This window comes from Zootoca vivipara, chromosome 4, assembly GCF_963506605.1.
Source record: "Zootoca vivipara chromosome 4, rZooViv1.1, whole genome shotgun sequence".
NCBI classification, from domain to species: domain Eukaryota; kingdom Metazoa; phylum Chordata; class Lepidosauria; order Squamata; family Lacertidae; genus Zootoca; species Zootoca vivipara.
This window is the reverse complement of record NC_083279.1, coordinates 38,492,232-38,512,898: the sequence shown is the minus strand read 5'-3', so window position 1 is coordinate 38,512,898 and position 20,667 is coordinate 38,492,232. Positions and strand designations below refer to the sequence as shown.

The window sequence follows — 20,667 nt, the reverse complement described above, 5'->3', positions numbered from 1 at the left end:
ACGTTCGCAAACCGGAACACTCACTTCTGGGTTTGCAGTGTTTGGGAGCAAAAACGTTCGAATCCCAAGGCAATTGGGATCCAAGGTACAACTGTATACAGTTTCTAATTACAACAACAAAATACTGTCCCCTGTCCAACACATTGCTGGTCATAGTGGAATTAAAGTAAAAATGGTTCTCTGGGTTGTGAGACTGGCAACCGTAACTATTCTAGGTTGATTCTGGAGGGAAGGAGGAAAGACAGTGACATCGAAGCACAAGGCAACTTTATCTTCTCCCTTCAGCATTTCTCTGTTTTTTTCATCTGCCCCATCTTGCTGTTTGGGCATACCTAGAGACTTGCTTGAAAGAGAGAGTAGGGCTGGACTAAAAACCCAGAGAAAAGTGGGTTAGAGAAGCAATGGATTCAGTGTGAAGCACTGGAGAGCTGCCAGTCAGCTAGTACTCAGTGGATGGACCAATGACCTGAATCTAGTAAAAGCTTCATATGTTCCTCTGATATCAAGGTACTGTATATACTGGTAGCAGACCTACCTACTATTCCCCTGACCTTAAACTGGAATGAAGCAATACTTTCACTTACATGACTTTGGATTTCTGTCATCTTATCACAATGCCAATCCTTCTGCCTGCTGCCAGGGTGATTAGATGAGTGCATAGCTTTCTGTAATGCCAAAAGATCCTGACTATCACTCCCAGGCATCTGCAACACAGAAAGATTTTGGGGGCTGATAAATTCCTAAGCAGGAGATGTTCCAAACTGTTCCCCTTCTCCCAGCTTCCCAGATCAAAGCAATGCACGTGAAGCCCATTATTGCAATGCCCCTTTAATATGTCCATATTAATAATCACATTTGTAGATGCCATGCAGATTTGTTACAACCGCCACCTTTAAGGCATTCACATGCTGTTAGTGAAATCACTGTAAGAGAGAAAGAGCAGTTAAATAAGTGCATTGTTGTGTTTCATCCTCATTTCCATAGCATTCCATACTGCTCATGAGCCACCTCCACAAAAAACATGTTTTCTTTCTTCTAAAGAAAAAAGATCAATATATGAATTGAGAGTTATCAGGCTGTCAGTTGTGCATTATTTGTGCAAGGAAACAATTTATTCCCCACCCAAGTAAAATGAAGTTTCTAATCACACAGGTTGCTAAGTAATGCTACACTAGTTGCAAGGGCAAATGATGGCTGAACCCATCACTGGGATGGTTTAAATATTTATAGAATTATTGGGGAGGGACGAGAAATTATTGGCTGGATAGTGTTTTCTCAGCAACTGAATTTTAGGATTAAAAATCTGTTAAGACATTTAATGTAGGGAGCTTAGCCTTTAGTCTGCCAAATAAAACAACAAGGCGGCTAATTACCACAAAACCTAAGGAAATTAATGCTATTAAAAACAGACCAATATAGAGTTCTGTGGCAAATCAAGTTAATAAGAGGTTGTTTCATTTTTCAAAGGAAGCTTCTTTTTACTTAAGCCAAAGGAAAGAAATTGCAAACCAGGTAAACAAGAAGATTCAACTAAATAATATAAAGAAAGGATAATTTGAACATTAGTACCATGTGACTGATTTCAGATGTTGCATTTTATGGTTTGCTACAAACATCTATTCCTAATTTTTCAAAATTTAACCATGCTACACTTCTTGGAAGTTTTGAAAACTTAAAAAAAATCCTTTGGATTTGTGGAACTGGCTCAAGATGCTTAGCTTGCATGAAGAGGCTGTGATCCCATGGGAAAGTACATGCTGTTGTGGTCAGTAAAATAGATTTACTGAAAAATTTGTTTGTTTTTTAAATTCAGTGCTACCATTCTTAAAAGTCAATACCATAGGTAGAGTGACTACAGGAATCTTTTTCAAAGAAGAGCTATGCTTTAAGTGATTCTTTGTACTAAAAAGAGGAAAGAGTGATTTCTTGATGCTTGGATTCTCCGCCTTGGTGGATTCTGTCTGCAATATAAGATAAGAGACTAATTGCATAAGTAACAGTATAATTCAGGAGAGCTACCCACGTCTCTTATCTGCACATATATGAACACTTTAATAAGATAGCCATTTCTTATGCCAAACCTGCTGTTACATAATTGTGGCAAGATAAGATTAATTGCTCTGCTGAATAAAAAAAATGTCTATGGAAGAAACACACCTGCCCACTTAACACATTTCAAGAATGTGTCTGTCAAGAATGCATGTATTTAATAAGTTCAGAATGAATTGATTTAACCAGGCTTTTGAATTTAGCATATGAACTCTTAGCAGAATCATTAGAGCTGATTTTGCATGTAGTGAGGTGCATAAAATGTGTATCAGTTTACTTACACAATGTAGGGTTTTATATCATTATTGTTTAAGATCATTATATCCGGATGCAGCAAGTGGTAAGAGAAATTAGAAAAGGGTTTACTTGCATGCAAAGTACCGACTCCTAGTATGCACTTAGCTAAAGTTATAGCTAGTTTCATTTTATTAACTAAACTAATTATCAAACAATAAGAGAAAAACATCCTTCAATGAAAATGCATGTCCAAGGCTGAAATCCTAATTCCTAGGCTATAAACCTCACTGAACACAGTAAATTTAATCTGAAATACACATGTATAGGAGTTGTGCTCTGCATATGCCTTGTAGCTGACATATGTATTTCAGACGGAATTATATGGGAGAACTAAATTACCTGCAGGCTATGAAAAACTTAGGTGCACTACAGTGTTTGTGCCAATTTTTAATAACAGGGCAGCAGTTTCAAATAAAACTGCTCAGAAAAAATAGCTCTGCTACTTTGCATCCTTTAGTCTTCTTTTCATAGCAGGAGGGAGGGATCCAAAGCAACTCCAATAGAGGGGAATGTTCCATACTATAATTCCCCCTTCTCACAGTGTCCAACATGCTCTCTCCCTAATTTTGTACTCACAATTATCCTGTGAAGTAGGTAAGACTGAATATTTAAGCTGAGTTCTCCCTATTCCAACATATTTTAACAACTAAGCCACTCTCTTTGCCTCTGTTTCAGAAAGAAACCAGTGAGAAATGTTCTTATGGCAAAGCATTGTGCTAGCTTGAAACAGACAAATAAAACTAGCACAAAATATTTTCACTGCTGAATATGAAGCAGGTGTGTCAATTATGCGGATGTCCTATAGCTGTTGATTTACACCAGTTTCTGCGCATAGCTATGTGGTCTGTATAACTGTACAATGATTCATTACAATAGTCGGGCACACTGATTTGTAGCTGGCTCCATAATGCCCAAAATTTCAGAGATTGGCACACAAAAAGCCCCAGATCCTATGCACAACATATTGCTTATTTTCTCATTTCTGCGCCATGTGACAGCTTTGCATGCTGAGCTAGCCAATATCTTGGGTTGAGTCATGATGTCTTAGCAGAAAATGATCCTTTACCGCAACAATAGGTAAAGTTTTACCAGGGCAGCAGTTGATAATGACTATAGATATTTCCATTATGTTAGACACATGCAGCAGAAGCTGAATTCTCCTTTCAACTCATTTTTAGCCCCGCACCAACAATTTCCAAAGAAACATTTCCCAGCTTTAATTTTGTCTAACTGCACTACATTATGGGCTTGTATCCATACAATAATGCTTGCTCACAAGAACAAAGATGGGTTGGCAGAAAATGGGGGAAAGGGGCATGAGATTGCAGAGTTTAACAGAAAAGGGGTTAAATGTGAGAATGCAGATATCACAAGACCAGATAATGCTCATTCACATGAGTGTGACTTGTAACATGCTCACCCTAAACATGGCAATTATGATGTCATATTAAACCTGTTATCCATTTTATCCAGACTTAAATTGGTATACAATAACTATTAAACAGTTATAAAAAAGAAATCCAATGGAATTTCAACCAAACTATGTTCAAAGTTGTGTTTCCAAATGAGAATTCAGCATGCTAAATATAATAATAATTTCAGATATCAGCTATATTGCTGCAGGTATTACACTACTATAAATACTAATGCTACTTATTCCTATGTAAATTAAATATCATTTACCAGAGAATATGAATTCTAACCACATGCTTTCACTGCACTCATTATTTGATATTAAAACAGCATATGCATGCATGCAGACGCATCACCCATTCTCATACAATAATATGCTTTTTAATTAGTTAATTCCTAATACATTACCCTGTAAAATTTATGCAATAAATTATTTTTTGAGTCTAGCCTGCCTCATCCCAATTCTAATTTAGCTATTTTATTGCTGAACTGTTTGAATAAATGCCTTTCTTTGTAAACTGATTGGAGATCTCTGAAAATCAGACGCATGCAATGCTAAATACAACATTTTAAAAAATGCAGAAACCCCCCTTTTAAGCTATCTTCATTATATCTGCTGAAAGAATTTATTGTTTGAACAATACTGCACTTAACTGGAACTTACTGCTTTTTTATCAAATGCATTTTAATCTGTTCAGCATATCATCATGATCTGGGATACTATTATGGTGTATAATGGATGAGATTGAAGGTTATGCATGTGGGTATGATAAGACCAATCATTCCCCTCCTCCCCACACCAACCAGCCAGAACAGAGAGCATATTTAGAAGCACCTCCCAAGCTATGAAACTGGGAATTCAGAGTGAGTGCAATCCCATCCAGAACACTTTGTACTTCTACTCATGGATCAGTTTGTCTATTGACCAGCAGTACTTCTGCCTTGTCTGGATGAAGACTCAGCTTGTTAGCATTCTGTGTTTGGTCTTGCCATACTATAGACTTCAAAGGATAATATTTCCACGGAAGTAATCCTTCAGATACTTTTGTTTTCAGATATGAATAATTATATAGCTGACAACATGAACCAAGGATTGAAAGAACTGTGAAACTTGTTTCCTGAGCCCAAGCAGGGGTGGCTTTAGGTATTTTTCTTGAATTACAGCACTTTACTTCCCTTGCCCACATAGTAAATTGCTTTTGATATTATGAGGTTCAAAAGCAGCTTGTGATAATCTTGGAGTCAGATCTCTAAAGTGAGAAATTCTGCTGGTCAGCATAAACTGATTATTAAGTCTAAGTAGCTCTACAGATTTCAACCTAAAATGTTTATATGCAAATAAGTGTTAACATCTGAAAAGGAAAACTGATGCTTGATAAAACTATAACATAAAGATGAGACAAAACAAACTTTTTAAAAATAGGAAACTGAAATTACTTACAGATTGAGATTTCTTTTTCTTCTTTTTTATTGCCCTGAAAAACCCTTGCTTTTCCTTTTCCTTTAGTTGCTCAGAATGAGCATTTTCAGGACTTTTCCTTAATACAGAGGGGGAAAACAAACAAACAGAAAGCCAACTTTAGCAAAAAAAAAATTATTTTTTTACATTGGATTATCTTATGGAGTCATCATTTTCACAGGAATGGGTATAAAGAATCTCCTCAGGCCTCAAAAGTCCTAAAACATATAGGGCTGCACCTGAATTCCAATCTAGATTTTCATGATAGAAAATAAGCAGTGCAAAAAGGAAAGCAAATTTTGGGGGCCAGAGGTGAGGAGTAAGACTTACCAAAACCCACAGTGAGTCTGGCAGGTGTTCCCAGTGCATTTGGTAAGGAACTCTAGGCACATGTACAGGCTGATGACATTAGCTCAGACCACTGTCCAGGGGTTTTGTGTAACCTACATGTGCTACCAATAATTGTTTTGTTTTGACTGATTATATCAACAGTACTTTGCCTAGAGGCCTAATACATTCAGAAAAACACTTGAACTTTTCACTTAAAAGATTTAAACCTTAAGTTTTGGAAATTAAATAATTCACCATGAGTCTGACTTAAACATGATAAGAATACAGTGGTGCCTCGCTATACGAATTCCCTGTTAGACAAATTTTTCACTATACGAATAGGTTTTGCGATTGGAGGTTGCCTCGCAAGACAATGAGGTTTTCTATGGCCGCCGCTTCGTCTTGCGAAGCGTGGCCATAAAAACCTCTGATCACAAAACCTATTTGCAAAAGGCATTTGTCTAGCGAAAGGGGAACCAGCTGTAGCAAGGGAAGAAGGCAAAGGAAGATCAGCTGATCTTCCTTTGAATTCTTCCCACGCTGCAGCTGGTTCCCCTTTGTGTACCGCTGGTCTCTGCTGGTTGCCGCGAGCAGTGAGGGGCAAACGGCAGAGACCAGCGGAACACTAGCGCGGGAAGAAGCGGAGGAACGGATCTGTTCCTTCCTCTGCTTCCCCCCGCTGCCGCCTGTCCGATCCCCGCTGTGTGGCAGACAGGGTGGGGGGAAAGCAGGCGAGGCGGCAGCGGGGAGAAGCGCTTCTCCCCACCGCTGCCTCGCCGCGCACAGCCGGCATGGGACGCAGCTTCGGAGACCTCCGAAGCCGTGTCCCATGCCGGGGAAGGCAGGCGAGGTGGCGGCCGGGAGAAGAGAGCTTCTCCAGGCCACTGCCTCGCCGTGCACAGCCGGCATGGGACGCAGCTTCGGAGACCTCCGAAGCCGCATCCCATGCTGGGGAAGGCAGGCAAGGTGGCAGCCGGGAGAAGAGAGCTTCTCCCCACCGCCGCCTCGCACACAGCCGGCATCGGACAGGGCTTTGGAGACCTTCTCTGAAGCCCCGTCCCATGCCGCCGCCAGTCCCCCGGAGCCCATAGGAATGCATTAAGTTTCAATGCATTCCTATGGGAAACCAGGACTCGCTAGACGAATTTTTCGTAGGACAAATTGAGTCCTGGAACGAATTGAATTTGTCTAGCGCAGCGTTTTTCAACCGCGAGACGCTGGCTGGTGTGCCGCAACGTGCCGCGACGAGAAGGGCGATTTGTTGCCTGGTCACGTGCCGCGACAAGAAGGTGGCCGCCATTAGGGGGCGCTGGCCCGCCGGAAAGGAAGCCGGCCGGGTCACGACGCGGGGCGAGCACAGCTCTCAACAGCCACCACCACAGCCTCGGACGTGAGAGGTGGCCGGCGGGTGCTGCTGCTGCTGCTGCTCTTCGTCTCGCTCTCTCTCCTGTTGCTGGCGGCGCCCGGGGCTTGGTCGACGCGAGGCCGCGGGCCGACAAGCAGAACAGCCTCCGGAGGGCAGCCAGCGGCGTCTACCAGGGAGTGAGCGGCCTCTTCGGCGAGGAGCACGTGCGCGCCCTGCAGAAGGTGAGGCACCTGGCCTGGACTGAGGAGGGGCAGGCCCGTTGCTCCTGGGGGGTCGCGCGGGTTCCAATGGATATTTTTACAGGAAAATATCATCCTGACCTTCCCCCTAGGTTAAAAGCTATCTATCAAGTTTAAATTTAGCTCCCACGCAGTCCCAGATGAACAGGAGGCAGTCAGGGCAAGGAAAGCTTAACGCCTGAGAATATTTGTACTGTGTGGCAAGGGGAAAAAAATTAAAAAGAGCCACCCAGCCTTAAAGTCAACAAAGGGCATTAACAAATGGCCTATATATAAAGAGAATTACTTTATATATAGTCAATATAGGCACAAAGTTAATTTTTTAAACTTTTTTAATGGTGGTGTGCCTCGTGATTTTTTTCATGGAACAAGTGTGCCTTTGCCCAAAAAAGGTTGAAAAACACTGGTCTAGCAAGGCACCACTGTATAGGAATACCAGTGAAATGTGCAGCAATAAAAGGTTCAAGAAAATAGAAATTGTTAAGTGAACACCCTTTCCATCTGTTCTGTTTTTAAAACATCCCTTAAACACACCAACTTACCAGGGATCAAAAGCCGTTTGTCTCTTTGAGTGGCTTGTTACACTACTACTTTCTGCTGGTAGCGAAGGTATTCTGTTTGAGGCACTATTATCTAGGAATGTTCCCTCTGGGCGTGGAGATGGGACTGTAATTGAAAAAATATATAAAGCTGCCATATATCCACCGTCATCTGACTCTCACTAACTTTTGTCTCTATTTACTGTGCTGATTGTTTACGAAGCATAACATCCTATCAGCACTGAGAAATGAATGAAAAGACACTAGGTTTTAGCATGTAGAAAACATAACTAGCTTATCCAATTTGCTCTTGCAAGTTGGATGGCAAATTGGGAGACAGCAGCCTCAAAGTAGTCTAAACCTCTTTAGGAAATACAGCTGAAAACTTTCAAGAGAAGTTTACTTCTGAAAGAAGCATTTCACCTATGAAATAAAACTGGTAAACACGAAGGGCTTAAAAACAAGAAATTGCATGCATAAGCAACATAGATTGCATTTAAATGAGTATGAACAAAACATAGAACTAATATAGCAGCACAAAAATGCCATTTATGGATTTGTGTATTTTTACAACCCTGAAGCTACATTTTAAAAAGTTGTTGATATTTATTCCTTTAACTTTTACAAATGAATATAATGCAAGCAAAACAACAACAACTCAAGAGCCAATGAGAAACTTAAAGCAAAGAGGGCAGGGAAGACACATCAGTAGAGAGAAGAGAAAGAAGAAAAGAGGGGAAGAAACAAAAGACAAAATGAGTTGAAAGGTAGGTAAATAAAAAACTAATGGAAGTACTTGAGCTTTAGTACTGAAACAAATCCATACTTCTGCCAAATAAAATTTTTATGAAACTCTTCTTCCATAAAATAAGTTTGTCCTTAAACATTGACCTCCCTCTGCCCACTGCTCAACAAAAAGAACGGAGGGATTTCAAGAGTGTTAAGTATCAAACTCTTTGCCACCAAAGAATCTCACTGAACCAATAAAATGTGACTGTGTAGAAAGTGTTCATAAAGATGGAGCAAAACCGAAAGAAAAAGGATAAAGAAAAATTACTACAAAAAAAAAATTACCACCCTGTGGAACGCCCTCCCACCAGAGGTCAAAGAGAACAACAATGACCAGACCTTTAGAAGGCATCTTAAGGCAGTCCTGTTTAGGGAAGCTTTTAATGTTTGATGGATTTCTGTATTTCAATGTTTTGTTGGAAGCCACCCAGAGTGGCTGGGGGAACCCAGCCAGATGGGCAGGGTATAAAAAATAAATTATTATTAAATTATTATTATTATTATTATTATTATTATTATTATTATTATTTCACTTTATGTACGGATGCTCCAACACATATGCACAAAGCTCGCATTTGAACAGGCAGGTTAGGCGGCCAGTGTGAACGGGCAGAATTTTCTGTTGAACAACAAGATCGGAAGCCTCTGACTGAATTCAGAATCACCTTCTACTGTAGAGCATAGGTTCTTACATGGGCAACTGACAGCAATTTATCTGTAATAACGTTAAGCACCAACAGTTGGACAAAGTATTCTATTCAAATACTCAGCATAATACAAGCGAGAATGTGGTTCCAAAGGACTACAGGCTTCTAGACTACATTTGAAGGCACTGTAAATCTTTTTGGGTCACTTTTGTGAGAAACGTAACTAATAAATGATGATGAGGATGAGGATGACATTGCTATATTGCCACAAAAAGCAAACTAAACTCCTGAAGTTGAAGAAAGTTATTAAAATCATTTTCTCCAATATCCCAATAATTTAGTGGATTCGTTTGTCTAACCAGTCCCTTAATAACACTATTTTAACTCTAATAAGAATCTTCAGATTCTTGCACAGTGTCAATTCCTGGATGATTATTAATATGTGTCCATGCTGTGTGTGATTGTTGGCAATTTAGAAAAGTTAAGATGGGCATGCCTGTAATTTCCAGGCCTATATTACTTAGGCACTTCGGTCTTGATATTCAACATTTAATATCACACTCTTAGAAAGTATTACAATACTGATACAAGATAGGGACAATAAAGCCCCTCAGTATCAAAGGGTAGCAACAGTTTTTGAAAAAAGTCATTGTGTTCCTCCAAGCTAGCTTGCTTCAATAAACCATAACTAAGATTAACTGCAGGACGCGGGTGGTGCTGTGGGTTAAACCACAGAGCCTAGGGCGTGCTGATCAGAAGGTCGGCGGTTCGAATCCCCATGACAGGGTGAGCTCCCGTTGCTCGGTCCCTGCTCCTGCCAACCTAGCAGTTCGAAAGCACGTCGAAGTGCAAGTAGATAAATAGGTACCACTCTGGCGGGAAGGTAAATGGCATTTCTGTACACTGCTCTGGTTCGCCAGAAGCGGCTTAGTCATGCTGGCCACATGACCTGGAAGCTGTACGCCGGCTCCCTTGGCCAATAAAGCGAAATGAGCGCCGCAACCCCAGAGTCGGTCATGACTGGACCTAATGGTCAGGGGTCCCTTTACATTTACCTTTTCTTGTTTAAGGGTGGTTGTTTCCCCTAGAGCACTTAGGGAGCCTGAAAGATAACAACCCACATTATAACTAAAAATAAATTAGTGGTCACGACAGAATTTGTCATTTGTCTGAATCAGGGGTCTCTTTACCCTAAGTCAGGGGTCTCTTTACCCTAAGATTAACTGCATAATGGGTAAACTGTGGTTGATTTAAAATGGAAGTGAAACCTTTCAGTCTCCTCCTTGCAACCACATTGGGGGAGGAGAAACAGCATGCATGTGTTAGGCTTACATAAGTTCCTTTCTGTAATTATAAACCAAAATTTATGGTTTCAGACAAATACTACCTATGAGTTTGAATGATCAAATTATTTATATCCAAACATAACCTGTCAGAGCTGCTCATATGTCTATATTTAGAGTAATTTTAAAAAATTCTGGATAAGCTGAAGTTGTACAATATCTTGAACTACCAATGATGCATATACAAGTGAGAGAGAGAAAGGAGAGACAGGGTGCAACCTTTGTATCTAATACCAAATGAACTGGACCTAAATATATTCAATAGGTTACAAATATATTCAATAGGTTACAATTAAAGATCACCAGTGTTGAAGCAATGATTCTTCAACAACAACTTCGTTGGACTGGTCATGTTGTGCGGATGCCTGATGATCGTCTTCCAAAGCAACTACTCTATTCCGAAGTTAAAAATGGAAAGCGTAATGCTGGTGGTCAACAATAGAGGTTTAAAGACTATCTCAAGGCGAATATTAAAAAATGTAGTATAAACAATGACAACTGGAAAACACTGGCCTGTGAGCACTCCAGTTGGAGAACAGCCTTTACCAAAGGTGTCATGGGCTTTGAAGAAAATCGATCTCAGGACGCAAGGGAGAAACGTGCTAAGAGGAAGGCACGCTTGGCAAATCCACACCGTGATCAACTCCCGCCTGGAAACCAATGTCCCCACTGTGAAAGGACATGTGGATCCAGAATTGGCCTCCACAGTCATTTACGGACCCATTGTTAAAACCGTGTTTATGGAAGACAATCTCACTCGGCTACGAGTGATCGCCAAAGAAAAAGAGGTTACAAGCAGGCGTAAACTAAATACTGAGATGGAAAACCAAAGAGAATTCAGAAGACTACTTTAAATTTTAGCTTAAAGCCATTCCATTTCATAAATACTGCACACATATACATCTATTCCATTAGTAAAATATTTCAAATGTAAGTACGGTATATATTTGGAAGGAATAGAAAGTTTGGTATTTTAAAACACCACTAATTTCAATGGGACAGGCTGTCCTTTCCCTCTAAAGACAATGGGATTTCAGCATTCAAAAATGTGGATGAATCACACCAATTATTTCTTGTAGCTGCAGTCATGTCTGAAAAGAACTTCTGTCCAGAGCCTAGACTAAGGCCCAATTCATAGGAGCTGTTGTAATCATACATACTCTTCCCTTCTTCACACATGAAAGCAGAAGTTAGATGTTTCCATTTCTTTTTTGCTGCAAGCCACAGTTTGCAATTTTATCTAAATGAGAAAAACTGCGCTTAACGGCAAACCAAGATATGCTGGTATTTCTGAATGTCACCTTCAAGTTAATACAAAAAAACCCTCTGTTGTATTATTTCTAAGCTACGGTATACTCTCAAAAAGGTGCAACACAAAAGCTGTTGTATTATTTCTAAGCTAGACTCTCAGAAAGGTGCAACACAAAAAGCTATAACCAAGGCTGCAGCCCTATGCACATGTAATGAGTATGCATGCTGAACACAATAGTACTTACTTCTGAGTAAACATGCTTAGGTTCGGTCTGTAAGACTACTTAACTAAACACAAGTCTAAAGGTGCAGCCAAACCCTGCATATCTACCCACAAGTAGAAACAAGAGTTGTAGAAGCGAAGGAACCTCTACTAAAACAAAAGGACTTTCACAGAAGGCTCCTCCCACCTGTCCTGGATTTGTCTGCATGGGGAAAGAGTGAAATCAGTTCTCAAATAGATAGTATCTTTTATCTGAACAATGGAAGAAATATTGATCAAATTCCATGAGATAAAAATACCTCTGTAAAAGCTACCAACTCTCCTAGGTACAGGATCATTATACAGAAGTCTATTTTCTTTTGTGGATGCTCCATCATCTGTGTGCTGATCATGATACGCTCCACCCTAAATAAAAGAACAATCAATTTGTTAAGCCAAAGAGCTCTGTTCTCCATTGGTATGTAACAGGACAAGAAGCAATCTGCCCATAACCTCACTCTACATTTATGAGTATTTGTTAAAATGAAACTTTCCTCCACACAATAAATGAAAGGATTATGTTAAACGATATTTGTTCCAAAGCCATATGTTAAGAACTGTAAAGTGACCAGATTTTATTTTTTCATGAACTAAAAAGGGCACAGCATCCACCCTAGAGCTCTTGCAACTGTAATCAAATCTGGACAGTCCGGTGACAACAATGAAAGAAAAACACATTTACTTATTACTAAATTCACCCCATCCTGGAAGCTCAATAACAGAGCAATACCGTATCTAAAATATGTCCCCATATTGTCTTAAAAACAGCCTGAACTGGAACAAATATTAACACCTCCACAAATTTCACTAATAAGTGGGAGAAAAGGCTGGTTAAAAGTTGAAAAATAGATGATGACAATGACAGCAACTGCCATACAGTTTGCTACAGTGACCATCAGATATTCTCTACAGGCAACAACCGTTCTGTACAGGGGCCCCGTTCCTGATCCCTGTGCGCATCAGCGGAGCATGTGTAAGCCCGTTCCACCCTCTTTTCCAGCCATTTTGGGGGTCAACGTGATGCACGCGTGCACAGTCGCACGTCAGTTGGATGTGCCTAAAACAGTCGTTGCCTGTATTCACAACAATGCCTGTTTATAGTTCTAGTATTATTTTATGGGAACACCTGAATACTGAAGCCAATTCACATTTACTGGCTGTGTTTACCAGTTAAAAGTGCAATTGCAAAAAACTACATATTTTGAAAAACTACTTAAAATTCCAGGAGTCTGGTACTGTTTGCACTTTGAACCCAGTTTCTACCCACTGAAGTATATGCTTTTCTTAAACATACAAAGACTGAAGTCTAATTAACCAAGTTGAAGGATCTTAAGTCAATACAGCACCCCTCTGAATGTCACTCATATGGTTCGCAGTTGCAACCTGTGCTGTTTTGTGTAGAAATGTGTCCTGAAAACCGCAGCACATAAAAACTGTCACAATTTTAGTGCGCCCCATGTAAATCAGACACCTTCAAAGTCCCCCCCCCCACTCAAAAACTATCACAAGGTACATGGCTAAAGCAAGTGCTATTACCCAGGCATAGGCAAACTCAGCCATCCAGATGTTTTGAGACTATGACTCCCATCACCCCTGGCCACTGGTCCTATTAGCTAGGGGTGATGGGAGTTGTAGTCCCAAAACATCTGGAGGGCCGAGTTTCCTATGCCTGCTTACTGCATAAAATTACAGATTTAAGATTTTATTTTAGGAGTGTTTCCTCTAGCTAGACCAATTTTTCCAAATCATTAGAAAAACCCCCACTGCTCCCATCATCTACACTCCTTCACTTCACCTTCCTGTCTTCTCCTCTTCCTGCTACCTCTCCAGCATATTACAACTCCCAGACCAATGACTATGTAAGAGCACCCCTGCTAGATAATACCAAGGTATCAGCTAGTGATCCTGTTTCCAAGTGCTCTTCCCTGCTGTTTGTCTCTCATTTTTAAAAACCTGTGGAAGTTCTATCCTTTCTTTAAGTACAAGTGCCAATGGCAGGAGTGAGGAACAGGACCTGGCCAGTAACTAGAATCCTCAGCTCCCCTACCCCATTGGCCACTTTGACCTGTCAGTCGCCTGATGTCACCATGACATCAAGTGACTAAACTTCAAAGGAAAGAATCAAGAGCACACCCAATTATTTCATTTCTTCCTTTGCAGGCACAACTTGGAAAAGCCTTTGTATCCCTGGCTTGAATTCAAGTGGAGCTCTTCCCAGTCAGTTTGTATACGGCAAAAAAATTAAAGGCTGCTGAAATGCAAGCCTTGCTTGCAGATGTACAATGAGTGCACTAACTTTCCCGACTGTTCCTTTGGAGTTGTGGCCACACCTGAAAAACAGCCTTGTAGGCCAAATTAGGACCCTTGTTGGGCCATAGGTTCCCCATGCCTGACATATGGCAAAGTTTTCATGGGCTGTTTTCACCTATGCTAGGCTTAGCCTAGTTGTTTGTTCTTCGAAGGAAAGGTGAAGAAATACCCATAATTTCTTTGAATTTCTCATATCTAAAATCTGCCTATACTTATCCCAAGATCAACTACTGTTTAAAACTATTCTAAAAAACAAACAAACTGTATTCAAAAATCTGGGTTAAACTATTATCAACACAAAGTAATAGCCTTATGACACATGCAACATTCCGGATTGTGAAGGCTACGGAGAACAATGCACATCAGCTTGAGCTCCTTGGAAGAAGGCTGGGATATAAATGTAATAAATAATTTCAATCATTTATGATCACACAATAGGTTTCACCTATTTTTATAATAAAGTAAAAGTTCTTAATGTATATCAAAGTGGGCGCTCCCAGCGTGGGGTAAAAGTAATTCCTACATTTAACAATTTAGTTATATGCTCACGCATGACAGACATACAAAATGGGGAAGAGTAGTCTCTCCAACAGTCAAAATTCAGACTAACCCTACTGGTATCTTCTGTACAGTCTTCACGAGAGGAGCCAACAGATCTTGTGAGTGACTTATGCTGCACCTGTGGAGATAATAGTTGCAGGCTGTTTGCTCTGGCTGCCATCCCTTGCCCTACGCTTAAGCCACCCTCTGAGCCCTTGGTCCTCACTCTGTCCCGGCTCACATACATAGAATGTCTATGAGGGCGCTGCTGTGAAGAAAAGGGACTTGTATAACCTAAACCGTAAGAAAAAGATTCATGGGGAGCAGACAAAGAGTGTGAATGGCTTCCATCCATGTGATCTGGCAATTTCAGCTCCTCCATAGTTTTGGAATGTCTTGTAGATGGTCTTCGCGATTCAAGTGTACCGTCACTTCTGTTATTTCTTGAAGAAGGACTAAGCAAAGTCCTGTTGTCAGCATGGCGTGGAGGTGTTGGTGTGGTAGGAGAGTTCAAGTCCAAACAGCTGGATGGAAAATACCTACTGTTGTTTGGTTCTGCAACTTGAACCCTGGCCTCGGAAAGATTACCCACTGATTTGGAATCTGTCAGAGCCCCATGACTTTTTGACTTTGTTCGATATGAGGGACTCTTTGAAGACTGAGGAATAGTATCAATGTAACTGTGACGGCTATGCCTTTCGCCTGGTTGCAGCGTGCCAGTTTTGCTCTGAGAACTCTCCATAAATGAGTGGCGGTTGTGCTGAGATCTGGAATTTGACTTCAAGTATTTTGTACCTGGACCATCAGATGCTTTGGGATCCGAATTAAAATCAAATTCAGTTTTTGTCTTCGCTTCTTTTGGACTGAGGAGGTGTGGGATGTTGTTATTAGCTAGATCCTTGCTTCCAGATCCAGGAGGGTTAGCTGGCTTCTTTGAAAGCATTGGGCTATGAGCAGCAACAGGCAGATTTCCATTTAGAAAGCTTTCGTTTGATGGAAGAACCTCTTCTCTCTGCAATCCAACTCCTACATTCTGTATATCTTTGCTGTTTGATCTGTGATGAGACTGTACAGCAGTACTTTTGCTAGCTTGAGTTCTATATTATAAAACACAGAAAAAACACGTGTTAATTTCTACCTTTAAACACCAGTTGCTCCAGTAAACTTGGTGTTTGAGATTTGCTTACATACAGTATGGATTGGAGACTGTTGGGCACTGAGATGGCTAATTTGTTTGTTCCAAGTGCCTATTAAGTTAGAACAATTAAAGGAGAACCCACAAGATCAAGTTGTTAAAAGTAAAAGATGCACAGAATCAAAATGAACAAAGAAACAATGAAAAGTACTTTGTTCATTCCTGAATTTAACACATATGATTCAGGTATAGGAGGCTCAAAAACACAAATGTCACAGCAACTGCCATCAACACAGAAGGTACTCTTCACATGAGTCACTATGCCCAGACAATAAGCAACAGTTTCCATTAAGTCCAGTGGACATGTGGGTTGCTAGGGCATCAATATCCCAATATCCCAGTGGCAAGAGATGGTTTGTACTTACCTGTTGGATAAGGTGTTACTATCTCCATGGTAAGGTTTTCTTTTAGTTGACCGTGAAGGTGAACGATCCAAGAGCCTCTGAGTTTGAAATGCTGGGTGGTTCAGACACTGCTCTGTTAAGTATCTGTCAGCTGGATCCAGTTTCAGTAAGTTCTTTTGAACAGAAATTCGGGTTTAAGTAATAAAGCTGAGTTGTATACCATTTGGAAGCAAAAAGTATTTGGCCAATTAATATTTAAACATTGCACTTTCTAAGAAGTATTTTGTGCACTGAAAACTATTTAAAACTATTTGCCTATTTTTCCTCTATCTTGTATTTAAAACATTGACTCTAAGTGCTATACCTATTGTGAACAACTCACATTACAAATTCCTTCAGTAGCACCTTAAAGACCAACTAAGTTTTTATTTTGGTATGAGCTTTCGTGTGCATGCACACTTCTTCAGACGAAAGCTCATACCAAAATAAAAACTTAGTTGGTCTTTAAGGTGCTACTGAAGGAATTTTTTTATTTTACTTCGATCCAGACCAACACGGCTACCTACCTGTAATCACATTACAAACTCACACTACAAACTGATGTAGATGTATGCAGCGTGAAGAACCCTGGGGCCCAGTAGCCACTGGAACCTATAAAATTTGGGCCTGATAGCACACAAGTGGGTTGCTGCAGAAGCCAGGAAATAGATTTCATTTTCTATTTTGTTTCTCTGGTTATTCATTTATGTTAATAAGCTGGAGAAGGCACTTAATGAAATAAACACCATTATCTCTATTGCTAACATGTTAAAACATTATTTCTATTAATGAGGACTAAATTCAGTTTTTTTGTCACCTGAAAAGATGTCTACATTGTGGTAAATAGAATTACATTGCTTTCACAGAGAAAAATAATGAATGAAAAATACAACTTTCTATTTTTTAAAAATAGAGTATACTCAGCAAAAGGCATAATTCCCCTGAAGTATCCCTGGCACCATTTCAGATATTTGAAGCTGATTTGAAAAAGAAACCAGCATCACACAGATTTACTACTAACATCAGAACAGCAGTGGAACATAGAAACAATAATACATAGAATAACAATATTCCTACCTTCATAAGGTCAAGTAAAACACCACTTAAGATTCCTAAATATCTCCTTTCCAAAGACTGTGGATGGTTAACTGCAGGAAACTGTACAAAAATAATTTCCATACATTAGGAAGGCACATTTACAAAAGTCATCAAAACTCTGTTTGTGGTATATGCTGCCTAAAATACCTGGAGCAACATACAGTAGCATAGATAGCTTAAATACAGGTTGGCCTCTTGAAATAATCACACACATTAGAAAAACACAAAGATAATCACCTTATTAAGGTCATACTAAATGCAATCTATGTTTTGAAAACGATTAATAGCACTTGTGCAGACAGGGAGGAATAGAAAAGGGAGGAAGTCAGACTAGGACTATTGTGCTGGAGGGGAAGGAAGAGATGGGTTAATGCCCCGGGTTTTTCAATTAAAATTCCCCCCAAACTGCAAAGGTGTGAAAAAATATACAGGTACCATAAGACTGCCTCTAGCCCCCCCCCCCCAGAAGCAACCACTCCAGGTTCCACCAAAGCTGCAATTAACATAAACAATACATAGAGAAATGCAGACCATGAACTCCCATGCCATGCCTTGGGTGCCCTCTTAAAATACAAGATTTCCAAAGATGTAATTATGAAAGACTGGTAATTATTAAAGAAAGGTCTAAACTAATGAAATTAGAATTAGTTTCAAAGTATCTTTTATCTACAGACGTGTTTAATTGAATGTGAATAACTGAAATACAGATGTGAAAAGGAAACTTCCACATATATGCCAAGGGCTGGATGATGTTTTTCAGTTGAAGCATAGCATAGTTGAGTAGTCATGTCCACTTGCTGTTAGAACCAAGCACAAAAGAGCTTGCTATGCTTCCTTGCCTGCACTAGGTTGCAGCCATTTGACAGCACTTTAGATGGTGTAGAAAAGCTAATGGCATCATCACGTCACACAGTAAACTGAAAAGGGGTTTTGTGTAACACTCTTGTACTGCAGAGGCACTGCGGGAGTTCTAGGTCAGCAGAATTTAGCACCAGATCTTCTGGCCATGCTTTAAAGCTTCTGCAAAGTGTAGCGTTCAGCTCTTGAAGAATCACACAGTAGCTACGTAGTCAACCACAAAATGCTATAAAATGCAGTTTGGACATAGGTAAAAAATTCCACTATTGTTTCAGGGCACTATTTGCAATTTTATTTTATTTTTGTCAAGAACTGAACAAAGACAATATGTCAATGGTAAGCTTCCACATGTACTTTGCTTTCTATATAATATTTTTGTAAGAAAAAAGTCATCATGCTGCAAGTTAGTGTGGCCACCACTAGGCGGCCAAGCGAATTGCAGCATGACAACAGTGGGAAGTGCAAGTGAGCAAGACAACAGTGGAGGCAAATAAGTGGGCCAGCCGGTAGTTCAGGCAGGCGTTGTTATCGCTGTCATTGCCACCCGTGTGCCTGCTCACTAAGAGGCATGCACAAGAGGGCAAAGGAAGTCCGGGGTCTGAGTGAACAGGTGGCCCAGCTGAGCAAGTGATCCAGAGTAGGTGGTCCAGAAGAGTGAGTGAGCAGGCAGCCCAAGCAGGCCTTCATCTGCTCCTTGTTATTGTCAAGGCTGCTGCCACCACTGCGTCCATCACTACCAGAAGGAAGTGTGCAATATTAAATATATACCGGTACTTCCTTCTGTTGGTGGTGGGATGAGGTGAAACACCTCCTGTTTGTTTGTTTGTTTGTTTGTTTGCCTCTCCTCTGTAAGAAGTGGCAGAAGTGGGATCTTGGGACTGGAGTGAGCTGTGGGGGGATTTGGAGGGGGAGTTTAGGGTGAGGTCTTAGGGGATGGACACTGGCAGCAAGGTGGTGGTGTAGCAGGTAGGCAGGGTAGGGGAGTAGGTGGGGCAGCGGGTAGGTGGGAGTAAAAATTTAAGGGATGTGAGGGGTTGGTTGGCGGGGTGCTGAAGGAACAGTGAGGAGATGGGGGTTTAGGGGAGGTGTAGAGGGGTGAGGATGGGGGCAGGGGTAGGGAGCAATGCATGCAGGGGGGGGCAGTTCCTAGTAGATATTATACAGTCAATACCTCGCTTTAGGTACACTTCGGTTTGAGTATTTTCAGTTTAAGTACTCCGCGGACCCGTCTGGAATGGATTAATCCACTTTCCATTACATTCAATGGGGAGGAAAGTTTGCTTCAGGTTAAGTACGCTTCAGGTTAAGTACGGACTTCCAGAACCAATTACAGTCATACTTCGGGTTAAGTATGCTTCAGGTTGAGTACTCCGCGGACCCGTCTGGAATGGATTAATCCACCTTCCATTACTTTCAATGGGAAAGTTCGCTTCAGGTTAAGTACGCTTCAGGTTAAGTACAGACTTCTGGAACCAATTGTGTACTTAAACCGAGGTACCACTGTATTTGGTTCTGTCTAGAGTTTGATCCACAGGAGTTTACAAACTGTTAATTTTCTTGCTCTTGAAAATGTCTTGCATATACAATAGCCTTTGGCAAACTACTAGATCCAAAAGTAGGTCATATAAATGGTTTGAGAGCTTAATAGTGAGAGTTCTTCCCAAGTATAGTTTTAATTACGTAACTTTTCAGCACTAGCATACAACATTCCAGACTGCTTGTCTCCTTTGATTAATAATGTGGAAAACTAGAGGAGAGCTGTTGTAAGAAGACATACTAGAAAGGGAGTCATCATATATCTCAAATAGCAGGGTTTCACAAAACTTCAAAGGGTGAAGAGCTTGATCTCTTACTGCACTCTTCGTTTAAATTACAGGAACTGCTGCAACTTAGTATCTACTTAATTGCAATTAATTTTACAAGTTGCCTAACTAAGAGGGTGATGCCCAACATTAGTCATACTCAGAGCAGACCCAAGTTGCTATGCTACTGCAGATTATTTTAACGTTTTAAATATGCAGTGAAGTCTTAGAATATCTTAAAAGATTTTCCCAACAGATGGGCTCTTCTGGCTGTCCAGATAAAATCTGTCTGAGGATGGAACTTTATTATATGGAAGATGGTAAAAAAAGCCGCATCAAATGATGATGATGATGATGATGATGATAATAATAATAATAATAATAGATGCAGCTTTTTTACCACCTTCCATATAATAAAAAGTTCCATCCTCAGAAAGATTTTATCTGGACAGCCATAAGAGCCCATCTTTTATTCATTCATTCATTCTCTGCCCGTC

The 20,667-nt window shown here is 40.4% G+C and overlaps 1 protein-coding gene across 6 annotated transcripts in view; it reads right to left on the bottom strand.

Moving 5' to 3' along the window:
• CDKL5 (cyclin dependent kinase like 5) overlaps positions 1-20,667 on the bottom strand; it is a 69,407-nt gene that overhangs the window by 9,953 nt on the left and 38,787 nt on the right. The window contains exons 10-17 of one of the 6 annotated variants that reach the window (XM_035114911.2): positions 17,490-17,570; positions 16,395-16,546; positions 14,905-15,931; positions 12,245-12,350; positions 7,696-7,819; positions 5,201-5,297; positions 1,839-1,961; positions 585-704 (exon numbers count right to left, since the gene is read on the bottom strand). In XM_035114911.2, coding sequence (XP_034970802.2) covers positions 585-704; positions 1,839-1,961; positions 5,201-5,297; positions 7,696-7,819; positions 12,245-12,350; positions 14,905-15,931; positions 16,395-16,546; positions 17,490-17,570 — 1,830 coding nt within the window. Of the gene's footprint in view, positions 1-584; positions 705-1,838; positions 1,962-5,200; positions 5,298-7,691; positions 12,148-12,244; positions 12,351-14,904; positions 15,932-16,394; positions 16,547-17,489; positions 17,571-20,667 lie in introns of those variants that run through there. The other 5 variants (XM_035114912.2, XR_004692583.2, XR_009557455.1 and 2 more) reach the window with 5 other exon arrangements.